Source organism: Mya arenaria, chromosome 4 (assembly GCF_026914265.1).
Source record: "Mya arenaria isolate MELC-2E11 chromosome 4, ASM2691426v1".
Classification (NCBI taxonomy): Eukaryota; Metazoa; Mollusca; class Bivalvia; order Myida; family Myidae; genus Mya; species Mya arenaria.
Window position 1 is genome coordinate 52,640,170 of NC_069125.1, and position 14,646 is coordinate 52,654,815.

A 14,646-nucleotide genomic window follows, 5' to 3' on the forward strand; every position below is an offset into this window, starting at 1 on the left:
GGCCAGAAGAGAAAAGTGATACGAAGCAGACGATATATTTATCACGTGACTTCCACGAGCTGGCAAAAGGTCTGTCGATACGCGCCAACTTACGAATGCGGAGTCAGGTGGGTTGCTAGGCAACCGTGACAGGAGGTGCTGGGTTGTTAATATCCTAGCGGGCGGCCGGGCTTGTGGTCTTTGAGAATTTAACCGATAACGCCAAGAACATGCATACCGGAAAGAGTGCACATGATAGGGGTTCATCTATATAATCGACCTCTTGAAAATGTTCTCTTTAAGATGAGTTGGTGTTTTTTTTCTATTATTCGCAGGAAAGGTAGAGTTAACAAATTAAGAATAATATTAATTATCCCCGATTCACCGAGAAAAACAATAGGTTCAACTTCAACTATTCAGAAACTCAAACATTTATAGTAATTAAACCGTGTGCACATTAGCAGCATCATCATCATCATAATTAGTATCATCATCATCAGTAACAACAGCAGCACCACGACAACCACAATCGCCGCCACCACCACCAGCAGTAGCAGCATTATATCTAGTATATTGAAAATATACATCAATATGAGATTACTCATCAGCATCCGAAAGATGATCAGCATCACAATCATTCTGTTTATTGTACATAATTGATATTTGTGGGCGCAATATGTAATTTTATAACAAACGTGTGGCGATTAAATCCGAGCGTGTGACGTGCTGACTGGAAGATACACAGATACATTTTGTTGAATGTCACAAGTTTGTAATACTATTTAATACATAATCATAATGATATGTAGTGGCATTCACAGGTGGCAGTTACAGTCAGGGATGGTGATTTTTTTATATACTTATATACAGAGAATAAAAGTCCATTTGTACCTCCTGAGTAATACGCAGAAAACCTGCACGTGCCTTGAAGTGCTTGGATGCACATGGTACACTACATGTATATAATTATATATATAAATTGAGCCATCCTTCCTACGGATACAGTCTTTGGATATAAATCTGATTTAATGAGCGTCGTCGTGTTAAAAGATGCAGTAAGTTTTAACAATATGGCTGCTATTTTACGTTTTCAGTACACACAGTGACTTTTCAGTTGTGTGTACTTGTTCATTGTTACAGTAAATCTTACAAATGTGTTAGGCATGACTGAATATCCCGACATTTATTGACTTGTATCATGATAATTGATCACATATAGATTCATACATGCGTTAGTAAGAGCATGAATTCCTCTCGTTTTGTATCAGGGTATGTTTCACCTTCTTAGATTCAGCTTATATGAAGATATATTCAGTACGTCATGTTGCAATCTTTTTCACGGTCTATAGCTCATGCAGTTTTGAATATACTAAAGAAACATTCCTCTGAAACTGTCCGAAACTGTCAACGTATATCACTCAAACACATTTTCAACCAAAATCACTCATAAAGCTGGTGAGTTTGATCCCCACCAGGTGCACTTTCTGTAAATTGCTCAGAGTGTGACTCGTGTCAGTTAACAAATATTTTTACAATCGAGCTAAAATAAATCCTAGATGGCTGATTATTTATTGATTTATATTTATTTATTTATTTTTTTTTTTTTTTTTGTTGGGGGGGGGATTTAAATTATCACCATTTTCATCATTATCAGCATGATCATCGTCACCTTGTTGGGACATGTTAAACCGTCACTCATAATCTTTACAATCATCATTATAAATTATATACTCATCAGCAGCAGCAACATGATCATCATCATGATCATTATCATCGTCATGATTGTTTATAACTTTGTCTGCATGGATATATCCTATTTGGCCCTTTAAATGCTGAATTGAGATTTTTTTGCATTTTTCAGGTATTAAAAACAAATATACAAATTGATGATGTCCATCCGTCCGACGCCCGCCCGCCGTGGGGGTGGGGGTATACCCCCCCCCCCTGCCATTAGTTTAAAACAAAAACAAAACGGCTGAGGGAGGGGCGCATGTAGAAGGCTTACCCCCCTAAGTTACGCGCTCTCTAACGTTAAGTCCTGCACCCGCCCCTGGATGTTGCATGTGTTTTCATCGAAATATGAAACTATATACATACAGAAAACCCGTATTTCGTTGCTTATCTCTTGTTCATGCATAACTGTTTCTAAATGGAGAGTATATTTAAATAATTGTTAATTGTTAAAATGATAAAGAATTTAAAATTGTTTAAAATGAATTTGACAATAAATTAATGCGGGAAAGTGAAGAGTCTGATGCACTGATGAAACTGCCGAAAATCGACATTATTTAGAGGCCAGAATCTTATTTAAGAACAGTGGCGATAAATCTTTCAACATCTTTGACACTAATATAATGTATAAACAAGGTGTTATGTAATGTAAATTGACACATGTTTCTACATTACAAGATGTGAAAATAATCCGTTAAGCAGCGCAACGTTTGTTCTGAGGCACATTACAGTGAACTCTTGTTCAGAGGAAACAAATATACTTAATTTCGACAAAAGCCTGAAAATCGACAAATATTAAAAATAATATGTCTCAAAGTACTTGAACAATACTGGAAAGCTTATGAAACAAATGACCCTCATAAATTCCTTTGTCAGCGGGCTTACCCAACCATTCAGCTAGTTTACGCCCGTATTGCACGTAGCCAATAAAGCGATACAGTACATCGATGCCCGGATAAGCCCCAACCGGCTGGCAAATAAAATAGGATAAACCCATGTGATGTCGTTTATTTTTCATGTACTTTTTTCGGTCAATGTGTCCATATTAGCATGGTTTGGGGTAGTCACTACCGAAACACGTCGCCACACGGCGTAACTGAACCACCATGAACCATGGATTAGTAAAAACTAAATTAGGGTGTAACATCCTCTCTTGCTTCGCCGAATTTCGGGCCATTTTGGGCGGTATTCCGGATGCTGAAGGTTGGCACGCCGGATTCCACTTCAAGGAGCAAACTGGATTCGAATTTGATAAAAAAAACACAGCTAACATTAATAACAAAATGGTAAAACATTTCAAGGAAAACATGCAAAGAAAGATTTTGGGAAGCTCCTTATATCATTTAACATATACTGTTTGGCTCATTTGAAAGGCATGTTCCAAAATTACCGATCGTCAAACCTCCGGTAATCACGTTTATAAAATATTACAATAACATCTAGTATTTGAATAGCGAAAATACCTCAAATAAATAATTTTGTTCAATTGTATTGATTGAAGGCGTATACACATCTAAAATGTTTTACTGATTTTCTCCTTTTCCTGGCCATGTAGGGTATGGTGGTTCGCAATTTTAAGAAACGACGAAGTGCATAAACACATCAGCACGTTCATAGAGTGTAATGCCGCAGCACAAATTTACGGTCGCATTCCCAAGTGTTCTCATTCGCTTTCCTGGCTCGTCATGTACTTAATGTAGAAATCATATTAATTTATGTTATATATATACATTCGTTCTTGTTTGCCAGGATGATAGCAACGCAACAAGAAAGAGACTCCTTTTTGTCTGAATTATGTCATAAACTATGTTCACTCATGCTGACCTATACATGCCTTGGCCCTTACCTCAACGGGCATGCGCAGTAATGTACGTCTCCTTACGCGCCATTTACAGCGTAGTATTGTAACATAAAATTCCAGAGAAGTCAATATATAAATAAATTATACGAAAATCAAGCATAATTGGGTTGCTTAATACTAAGTAGTATTTCGGATTCCGGTTCAATATCAAGTTCCGGGTCTACATCGGTAGTGTATCGGTAGAACAACGGCATTCTCGATCACCAGGGCGATGATGCTATACGTTAGATTAATCACGATCGAACCTCTGATGAATGAGAATGAACAACGGCGGCGCTTCGGTATAACATCGGTGACAGAAAGGTGGAACGTCTGTAGCACATCGGCTCTTGCGCCGATACTACATCGGTATTGTTACGGCCAATGTGATCCGAGCACCGCCGATGTTCGCGCCGTTGTTAACATTGTGCTCCGATTTGGTCCCGGCGAGGTACATCGGTAGTGTATGACAGGCCCTCATTACACTCTCAGCCGTGGAGATTACTTATACTGTCGCATATTCAAATGACAATGAAACAATATATATGAAATCAACTCTGACTAATGAACCAACTCAATTGTCGGCAGTACGAAACCATTGCAATGAATGTTGTAACGGTAATTTTATAGGAAACATAAATATTGTACATGTATATACCATTTAACATGATGCAAACTTAACGACAAATCAATCCATAAATACCGGCATTCTGAAATGATGGTAATTCACTCAAGTATCAAGTATTCATGATGTGAAACAAACACAGTTGGTATAAGATAAGAATCCGAACTACTACATAGAACAGAAGGACTAACTGAACAACCTGATATTTTTCGTTCTTCATATATAAAATATATACTTTTTTTATAAGTGAACGACTTGCAGGTTCCCGTACTTTTGGTCACGGGCGCTTTTTCTGTATACCGGATAACCGGGGCTTAGTCAGGTTCCGGCTATCGCGCGACTTGGCCGCTCCCACCCCCTCGCCGTTAAACACAATCTGCTTCTGCTCCTTTGTTTCTGGTCCGACCGCCTCCTGGAGCCGTCGGTCCATGCGCCCGGCCTTCGTCTGGTCTGCCGCCTGGATTTCTCTCCGAACATACATACTATCATTACTATGTTGCAGCTTCAACTGCTTTTGAATCGTCGCCATATTTGTATTTGATTCCGCTGTCTGTTTGGTATTTTCCTCTAATCGTCGCATAAGTGTCGCCTTGTCTTGAACATGTGAATTAATCTCAGGGTCTTTTTTATCCAACAATGCACGTGCTACAATCAACTCAGCGTTCAATGTCTCTATCTGTGCATTCAATGCTTGTATCTCGCTCTGTTTCCGTTTGGATGCATGGAACAGTATATCTCGTTCTTTCTCAAGATTGCCGACATTTTTCTTTAGGTGACCTATCTTGATTCGCAAGGTGTCCATCTCATCTTCGACCACTTCCGGCGCACTGGCCGCCAGGTCCCGCTCTAGCTGCTTAATTCTTGCCTCTTTTTGGGCCAAAACTTCACTGTGCTCTGCTTTTGTGAACTTTAAGTGGAACGCCACAACCTCAAACTTCCGGTTCATTTCACAGAGTTCGCGCTTTAGTTCGTCCATGTCCATGGCGTCATTGCTTCGGACGTTTATATCATCGCTGCTTGTTCTACCTGACTCCGACCAGTCATTCGCTGGTGCCTCATTCATTTTGCTGATCGTTTGAAACTTAAGAATGTCGCTTATCACATTGATGATGCAAAAGTAAAAACACGGATGTCCACGCGGGATAAGTAAAACGTCTCCAGGATTCCGTACGCCTTCCTTCATATGATTAAAAAACAACAACCTGTTCTTACTCAATTTTAACAACAATCTTTTGTCACAAATATTTTAGTTTTATTTGGTTGATAAATGTTTACAGATAACAGCTATACATGTGTCAATATGAAACACAGGTAATATAAAAGATATACCCTTTTCAAGCACGGAAGCACTTTCATTTCAATGATTTATTCATTCTCAATGGGACTTGTGCTACTTATTGCCTTCGAAACTGTTAAGTGTGTTTGACGATTCACCATCGAGTCGACGTCCAAGGCTTGAAAAAATGCAATATATCTAAACTTGAATGGTTAGTAAAATTGTACAGGAAGAACAAAGGTAAAATCTAGACATCATAGGACAATGCATAGAATTAAAAATAGTGCAGACAATACTACCTTTATTTCATCATATGTATAGCTGCAGGGCATTCTCGGTGGAAACAAGTCCTCATATAGACACCACCTTTACTGAAGGTATCCGATGTAAAACTGAGATTTTGGGATGGCTGGTGACTCATACTATTTTGGTTTTATTTGAAAGGGTTTCATAGGTTGAAAAAGAGTATGCAACGTTTATACCGAAAACAATAGTATAAGGAAACTTTTTTATGGCCTTAAACGATGGCAAAACTAGGTAAGTTCAAGACCAATGGAAAAAATAATGTAAATATAAACTGCAATAACTTATATTGTAATGATGTTTCGGTCATTTGTTTTCGAGATCACTAATAAGCAGACATATGCAATACCCTATTACATGATGTCAAAGTTATATGGGTTAAAGAGGCATCAACTTTTAAAAGTACAAGAATTACACGACAACACCAGGGGCGGATCCAGTATTGAACGTTAGAGGGGGCGTAACGTAGGGTTGCAAGCTTATCACTTGCGCGCCTTCCTCAGAACCAAATTTTATTTTGTTTAAAGTGTTGGCGGGGGAGGGGAGGGGGAGGTGGAGGGGGTACTTATCAGGTAGAATTTAACAATTTCTAAACCGAAATAATGTATTTTGGGCGTGTTTTATTTTTGTATTCTCCTATATTGAAGTTACCAGTAAACTTGGACGATTTGCACCCCCCCCCCCCACCACCACCAAGGTTACGTTTCCATATCAACATTTTGAGCTAGCGGTACCTCGAATTAAAACGAGAGATTTATATGGAAAATGTTTGTGATTCACAGAGTAGGTCTAAACATATGCCTGCCGTAATCTCTCTGATGAGGTCATAGCCTGTCGTCATGACGTGAGCCTGCGGTAGACACCACAACGATCAATGGGGCTATAAGCGGATTCGCAATTTTAACGAATGCATGTGGTATGTCAGTACCACCGAAGTCGGTTTCTTTTAGATAAGTCGCTTCCTTAATGTATACTGACAGTTGTGAGAAATCCTTAACCACTTATTCTTATCTGAATAAGCATATCCAGCTAGTACAAAAGCTTTTAATGATGGAGATTTGTGGTTATTATCAATAATATCTGGAATATAATCTGACCCGACGCCAATGTAGTTTGTCAGAAATACAACTTGGAAAACACGGTTTATGGTAGTAGTGTTAGTTTTCTACAAATGAAGAAGTGTTCCGATTCAGTGGGTGCGAAACCGTCAGTAAGAGTTGTTGTGCCTTAATTTGCTCCCTGGAGAACGAGAGAGAGACAATGGCCGCCAGGTTTCAATCCGGAAGTGGTCTGCCTTAGTATACATGCAGTTGATTATATCTAGGCCATCGGCCACGGGGTCCTGGAACTAAACCGGTAACTGTTACATGCGAGAAAGACCTGTCCAGAGTAATTCCAATGATCTTATTCCATTTATAGAGTAACTTTAAAGGGAACTGGATGGTTTTTAAACACATATAGAACATCAATCAAACGACTTCCACTCCACGCCGTAATCTCAGGCTATTTTCCCGGTGTGAACAGGTCTTAACATCCTGCAAAAAAACCCCGAGATATCAAAGCTACTTTCTTCTTTTCAAAAAAACATAAAACCAATGAATACTTATCACTAAGCTGACCAACCTACAGACATCAGGGACCAGCCGCCTCCAGAAAGGTACACGCGTAAGGGGTGGCCTAGCTGCCAGGTGCCCGCCGGACACAAGCCTATGCATGCCCACCCTCGCGCCTCTCTAGTCTGACTTATACAGTCCCGTTTAGTCTTAAAAATGCACGTGCTATTAAACGGTGCTACACATACTTAAAATAGAACTATCGCCGGGCAGCTATAACTGGGAAAAATCCAAATTAAGTGTTCGTCCTTTACCAGTTGTTTTACATGAAGTAAGAAATCAGTAGAATCCTCTTTATGAGCGTCTAGCAATGTTCACAACTTATTAATTACATGGCTTAAATACAGTCTTCGCATCCAAATCGGGGTCGCTAGTCAGCATCCGGGGTCTTTCGATGGTCATATAAAAGGCATCTGTCATGCTCCGGTGACCGGCAGAAAATGACGATATCACACCAGCAAAAACAGCAGCATTTCCATCTTTTCGGTTTATATCCATCAAAACATGTTTATTTGATCAAACACAAGATTCTGGGAGATAAGATTATTTCGACGCATTTCCAAAAACCAGTACCTTCCTGCAAACTGTTCATGTTTCCAATTTCTAATATTTACCCAATATACAACTTAATTAACATACCATGACCTTTACCTTATCACCTATATCCGGCCAAGCAGTGTCTATTTGTAGCAGGTCAGCAGGGCGCCTGCTACCACGATCAACAAGCGGAGCATCGCACCACAAAGCGGCGGCCTAGGTCCATATTCAACAGTTAGTTTTCTGTGCTTTTCATGCCCGTGTGATTCCATCAAATGTATTGGTGGATATATTCCGGAAACAAGACTCACTAGCACCACGTAAATCTAACTACATCATTTCCAGAAGGTACACTATGAAATATGCTTTATTTATAGATGCACTCTTACTCCCGAATTAAGATTTACCAAAATCAATACAATTGTTTTAGTGTACCAAAAAGGATGAATAAATGTCGAAAACAATGTTTCCCATGAAGGATGCCGAGTTTAGTTTGATGAAAGGTGCAGAATACACAGCATTTCTTCCGTATGAGACTATAGTAGACCACAGTATAAACTATTTTAGCATTCACCAATCATTTAATATTTGTGCGTTTTCAGCTATCAAATACACGGTTATTTTCCTGTTGTCAGTAATTATTTTTTTCCATAAATGCATTATTTAGTAAGTAGTTAAAGGTTTATAAATAAAAAATTATTTTTGCTATATATGTTTTTGTCTTGATTTTGAATAAGAGTGTCACTATATCACGGACCATAAACCATATATATAGGACGTGTTTAAATACTGAATAAATACAATTTCAACCAAGTACTGACTGTGATTTAATCGACATCTAAGCAGATTTATGAATTTTGAAATAACTTGTAAGGATAACAATAGACGTACATTGTTCCCATTGTGCTACTGGTAGACAATAACATGACATTAACATAACAAATATTTTATTTTTCTGGAAGACATCATGGTATGAACAAGAATGTGCATTTAAAAACAACATAAGAAACGTATTGCTAAATAACATATAATACTGCCTGTATCATATTAATAAATCAATGAACATTTTATGTAAAAAGAAAAGTCTGCATGTTCTTACTTTACAAGTATGGTTGAAAAAAATTAAATTGAGTTAAAATGAGAAATAATGGACAAAGGAATAATAGAGGACAATATTATATTCCTCTTTTTCTACATCATGGATCATATTACATCACTCCATAGCCAATGTCCCCAAGTATAAGATACCCTCGATACCAGTCTATAATGCCACTTTACTCAGACCAATGAACTAGTACTAAATGCAAGCACCTTATGTAATATTGCACTAGGCCCAAATTTCTCAAAACTTCTTAAGCTTAACAGGCTTCAGCTTATTTCAATCAGCCAAAACACATACTGATATTGAACTTGATAAATGAAAAATAGTTGTGATTACCATAAAGATAATTCCTATGAAAAGTATAAGTAAATCTTTTGCAAATTATTGAAAAGCAAAAATAGTGAGCTTAGCTTAATCCTGTTATAAGAGACTTAAGAAGTTTGAGAAATTGGGGCCAGATCTGCAGCCATTAATACCTGACGAATAATCTATACATATTTAAGAACTGAATGTTTTAGTATTGCGATTCAATGATCTATTTAAACATTTGGCCAGTGCAAAGTGAGTGACATCCTGAAGGAAACTCTTTATCTGTATATTCATCGGATTATGATTGCAGTTAATAGGAGCGCAATATCCAAAAAACTATTTTAAAGTCACATAATTTTGTTAAAAAATAAAAACAATGGTATATTGCACACAATTATTAAAAAGTATTTCTTAGTCATGTAAATGGAATAAAATTGCTGGCATTATCATGTTAGAAACATCAGAAGACACTTGATTACAATTCTCAAGTTCAATATAGAAGACATAAAAGTGATGGCCAAAGCCTAGCAAATGAGAGATCAGTAGACACTGAGGATACTTAACATCAGTCAGCAATAACTAGTTGCAAAGATGACCTCAAAGATTGTTTGTCTCTTCACATGACAGATTTATTGCAGGAAAAAAATATGGAGTTGTTAGAATAACTGCATCCAGTTCATGCCACAATTTTTTGGTTTAAACATGCTTGTTTTTATCTAAAGCTTTAAAAAGTAATGTTTTCTTGGGAGTTGGAATACCGTCATCCCTTTAATGATGTACATGTTAACGCATATCCCGCCATTCCACTTTTCTCGATGCTCATTAAATGAATTGGTGCTTGTCATTATCTGTTCTTTCATACAAAACATATCATGGAGTTGTTGGATGAACGTCAAATGTGCCTCGTTCTGTTCTTTCATACAGCGAGGTTTATAGAGTTGTTGGATGAACGTCAAATGTGCCTCGTTCTGTTCTTTCATACAGCGAGGTTTATAGAGTTGTTGGATGAACGTCAAATGTGCCTCGTTCTGTTCTTTCATACAGCGAGGTTTATAGAGTTGTTGGTTGAACGTCGGCTGTGTCTCCTCATTTTGTCCAGATCCTCAATGGTCCTGGCCCGCTCTGCATCATCCTCTTCTATCCAGCCCTACAAATACACAATACATTTCGTGCACATTGTTATACTTGCAGAACAAACAAATGGACACAATCTTATTGGTAAGTCTTAAATCTTTCCTATTGCCAGTAATTTCAGGGCCAGTATTTAATACTGATCTTATCCTTATCCTTAGACATGCCTCAGTGATTCCATTCAGCCAATTGGTCAGCTAAATATACAGGCCAATCGAAACACTTCTGATCTGAAAGTTCTATCTAAGTTGCTTATTGAATACAGCCCATGTGTGCCTGGAATATCACTGTTATGAGAAACTAAAGAAAGGGAAAGATAGCCATTAAGCAATAAATGCTTCCCTTTTTCATTATCCTTCATACCTTGACTTCATCCTTATACATCCTCATGCTGAAATCTTCCTTGCTCCTTGTACGCTCCCCTCGAAACACAACAGATGTCTGAAACAGGAGGAAAATACCCATATATGTGTGTGACTACCTGAGCATGAAATCGTACATGTACTAGAATCTTCCGATGGAAGAACATTTGTTCTTGCACAAAACCACTTTCAATTTCATATGACAATTTCGAATATCTACAGGACATAATAGCAACTGCTCAGTGATGACAATTTGTATGTACATTTGTGGTCAAAGAGGCTGCTTTACAAAAGCTTAAGGCATATTCTTGTACATGTAAATGTTATTTTGGAGATCACATTGCAAAGTACAGTACAAAAACGCATGTGCATAAACTACCAAAAGTATTGAAAACCAATTTAATTCACAAGATGTACTTTTATTAACTAAACTGAGAGACCAGGATAGCCAAACATGTAACATACATGTATATCATGTGAGTTTCCCTGGCTGATTGACCAGGATAGCCAAACATGTAACATACATGTATATCGTGTGAGTTTCCCTGGCTGGGAGACCAGTAACATACATGAATATCATGCGAGTTTCCCTGGCTGGGAGAAAGTAACATACATGTATATGGTGGGAGTTTCCCTGGCTGAGAGACCAGTAACAAACATGTATATTGTGTGAGTTTCCCTGGCTGAGAGACCAGGATAGCCAAACATGTAACATACATGTATATCATGTGAGTTTCCCTGGCTGGGAGACCAGTAACATACATGTATATGGTGTGAGTTTCCCTGGCTGAGAGACCAGTAACAAACATGTATATCGTGTGAGTTTCCCTGACTGAGAGACCAGTAACAAACATGTATATCATGTGAGTTTCCCTGGTCAAGAGACCAAGAGAGCCAAACATGTAGCATACATGTATATCACGTGAGTTTCCCTGGCTGGGAGACCAGTAACATACATGTATATCATGTGAGTTTCCCTGGCTGAGAGACAAATAACTTACATGTATATTGTGCGAGTTTCCCTGGCTGAGAGACCAGTAACATCCACGTATATCGCCTGAGTTTCCCTGACTGAGAAACTAGTAACATACATGTATATCACACGAGTTTCCCTGGCTGAGAAACTAGTAACATACATGTATATCGCATGAGCTTCCCTGGCTGAGAAACTAGTAACATACATGTATATCGCATGAGTTTCCCTGGCTGAGAGACCAGTAACATACATGTATACCACTTGAGTTTCCCTGGCTGAGAAACGAGTAACATACATGTATATTGCATGAGCTTCCCTGGCTGAGAAACTAGTAACATACATGTATATCGCATGAGCTTCCCTGGCTGAGAAACGAGTAACATACATGTATATCGCATGAGTTTCCCTGGCTGAGAAACTAGTAACATACATGTATATCGCATGAGTTTCCCTGGCTGAGAAACTAGTAACATACATGTATATCGCATGAGCTTCCCTGGCTGAGAAACTAGTAACATACATGTATATCGCATGAGCTTCTTCATACATGTATATCGCATGAGTTTCCCTGGCTGAGAAACTAGTAACATACATGTATATCGCATGAGTTTCCCTGGCTGATAAACTAGTAACATACATGTATATCGCATGAGCTTCCCTGGCTGAGAGACTAGTAACATACATGTATATCGCATGAGTTTCCCTGGCTGAGAGACTAGTAACATACATGTATATCGCATGAGTTTCCCTGGCTGAGAGACTAGTAACATACATGTATATCGGATGAGTTTCCCTGGCTGAGAAACTAGTAACATACATGTATATCGGATGAGTTTCCCTGGCTGAGTGACTAGTAACATACATGTATATCGCATGAGTTTCCCTGGCTGAGTGATCAGTAACATACATGTACATGTTCATACCGTGAGTTTCCCTGGCTGAGAAACCAGTTACTTACACGTATATCACGCGAGTTTCCCTGGCTGTGAAACCAGTTACTTACACGTATATCGCGTGAGTTTCCCTGGCTGATGATGTGGTTACTGTTGAGGATCATGTCCGAGTTCTCGCACATCTCACGCTCCTCCGAACTCAATTCTATATCCACAGTCAGCTTCAGGTGGTCTGGATAGCAAAACATGATTTAAAAATATCATGGTTAGTTAAATACATAAATTTTAACACATACATGAATGTTCATTATACCGGTAATAGAAGAACTCTGAACAATAAATTGACTTACAGTTGGTTGCAATAGCGCTACAGAGATGTTTGTACTGGAATGTGTCTGTTATTAAAAGTAATTTTGAACTTACCTAAACATTTCAACATAATATATACCTTAGAGCACTTATTTCCAGAAAAAAGAGAGATTATCTGACAATATACCATCGATATCCTCAAGGTGCATGGTTCGGCGGTAGGCGATACGGAACAGGAACAACTCAAGAACAAATGCCACCACTATTGTCATCACCACCTACATCATAGAGGAACAGTGTTAATAATCAATATCAGGAGTTAAGAATGCTTGTTTATGATTCATGTATAACTAAATCAAATCTGACCATGAATGGGAAAGATATGGAATGGATAAACAACAGGACTGACAAATGGACGGACATGACCATGCACGGCATTCCTATATAGAACTCACTTCACTTTATGAAGCGGGGTATAAATACATATTAAAGTGACATCATTAACTATTGGTTACTTGAATTTTCAATTTTTCTATAAATGAAACATATCAAATTTATATAGCTTAAAGCCAATAATACATAAAACTACAAATGAATATCAATGGTAACTAAAGTCTATGGTTCTCTATAAACATGAGCTACTGGTAGAGTAGTTTCAAAAGCCTAATTAGTGAGCTTACCATCATGACAATGTAGAAGATCATGAAGTAGATCCTGGTCCACTCACTCACATGGAAAGCATATCCATCCTGAAACCAAAGTTGTGTTATCTAAAACCGGCTCAGGGCTATTCCATTTTAACATATAACCCCCGGGGGAAGGCACTTTTAAATTATGCCACCCCCTACAGAAGCAAATTTACTCTTGTGGGGTCCAAATTAGCCAAAAAATACACCCACCTATATACTATTTAAATAATTGCCTTTCCCCCATGGGTTATATGTTTTACTGGAATAGCCCTTAGGATCAATATGATTCTCTACAATTATTAAGATTAAAAAGTATCTAGTTCATTTACAATTGCTTCTTATAATGGTCAGTAACATGTGTGTATCATAGATCACTGAGGTAATTTGATGCCATTATTTCAAAATGTTAATAATTTTAATGAACAAGAGCTGTCAGCAGACAGCGCGCTCTACTATTCTCAGTGATTGACAATATAAAATAATATCCATCCTGGAGGATATTGTTAAAGTATAGTTAATAACAGGATGTCAATGGACTTTGAAAATGTTTGAGGTGGTACGCAAACTTTAACATAAATTCTTAGTCCAAAAAGGGGCATATTTCTGTCAAAATGCTTGATACAGTGACCTCCTCCTGTGTACAGGTTGTGGGCATGATGGTGAACAAGCATGCGGAGTTTCAAAGCCAGATGTCAATGGACTTTGAAAATATTTGAGGTGGTACGCAAACTTAAATGTAAATTTTAAGTCGAAAAAGGGGCATAATTTTGTCAAAATGCTTGATAGAGTTACCTCCTCCTGTATACAGGTTGGGGGCATGATGATGAAATAAGTGTGCAAAGTTTTAAATCCATATGTCAATGGACTTTGAAAATATTTGAGGTGGTACGCAAACTTTCACTTAAGTGGTTACGCTTACGCCGATGCCGACTCTCGGGTGACTAGGATAGCTCTCCTTATTCTTCGAATAG

At 38.1% G+C, this 14,646-nt stretch overlaps 2 protein-coding genes across 3 annotated transcripts in view; both read right to left on the bottom strand.

Annotated features, from left to right (window-relative positions):
• Positions 1-4,452: 4,452 nt before the first annotated feature.
• Positions 4,453-5,238, bottom strand: LOC128230903 (uncharacterized). The gene has a single exon (XM_052943330.1). It carries the CDS (start codon positions 5,236-5,238, stop codon positions 4,453-4,455), a length of 786 nt encoding a protein of 261 aa, XP_052799290.1.
• A 3,480-nt stretch (positions 5,239-8,718) lies between these two features.
• The window catches only part of LOC128231982 (two pore calcium channel protein 1-like), a 29,685-nt gene continuing 23,757 nt past the window's right edge, over positions 8,719-14,646 (bottom strand). For both annotated transcript variants that reach the window (XM_052945295.1, XM_052945296.1), the window contains exons 22-26: positions 13,667-13,735; positions 13,174-13,264; positions 12,788-12,909; positions 10,810-10,887; positions 8,719-10,462 (exon numbers count right to left, since the gene is read on the bottom strand). In XM_052945295.1, the coding sequence (XP_052801255.1) occupies positions 10,352-10,462; positions 10,810-10,887; positions 12,788-12,909; positions 13,174-13,264; positions 13,667-13,735 (471 nt within the window). In that variant the 3' untranslated portion in view covers positions 8,719-10,351. The remainder of the gene's footprint in view (positions 10,463-10,809; positions 10,888-12,787; positions 12,910-13,173; positions 13,265-13,666; positions 13,736-14,646) is intronic.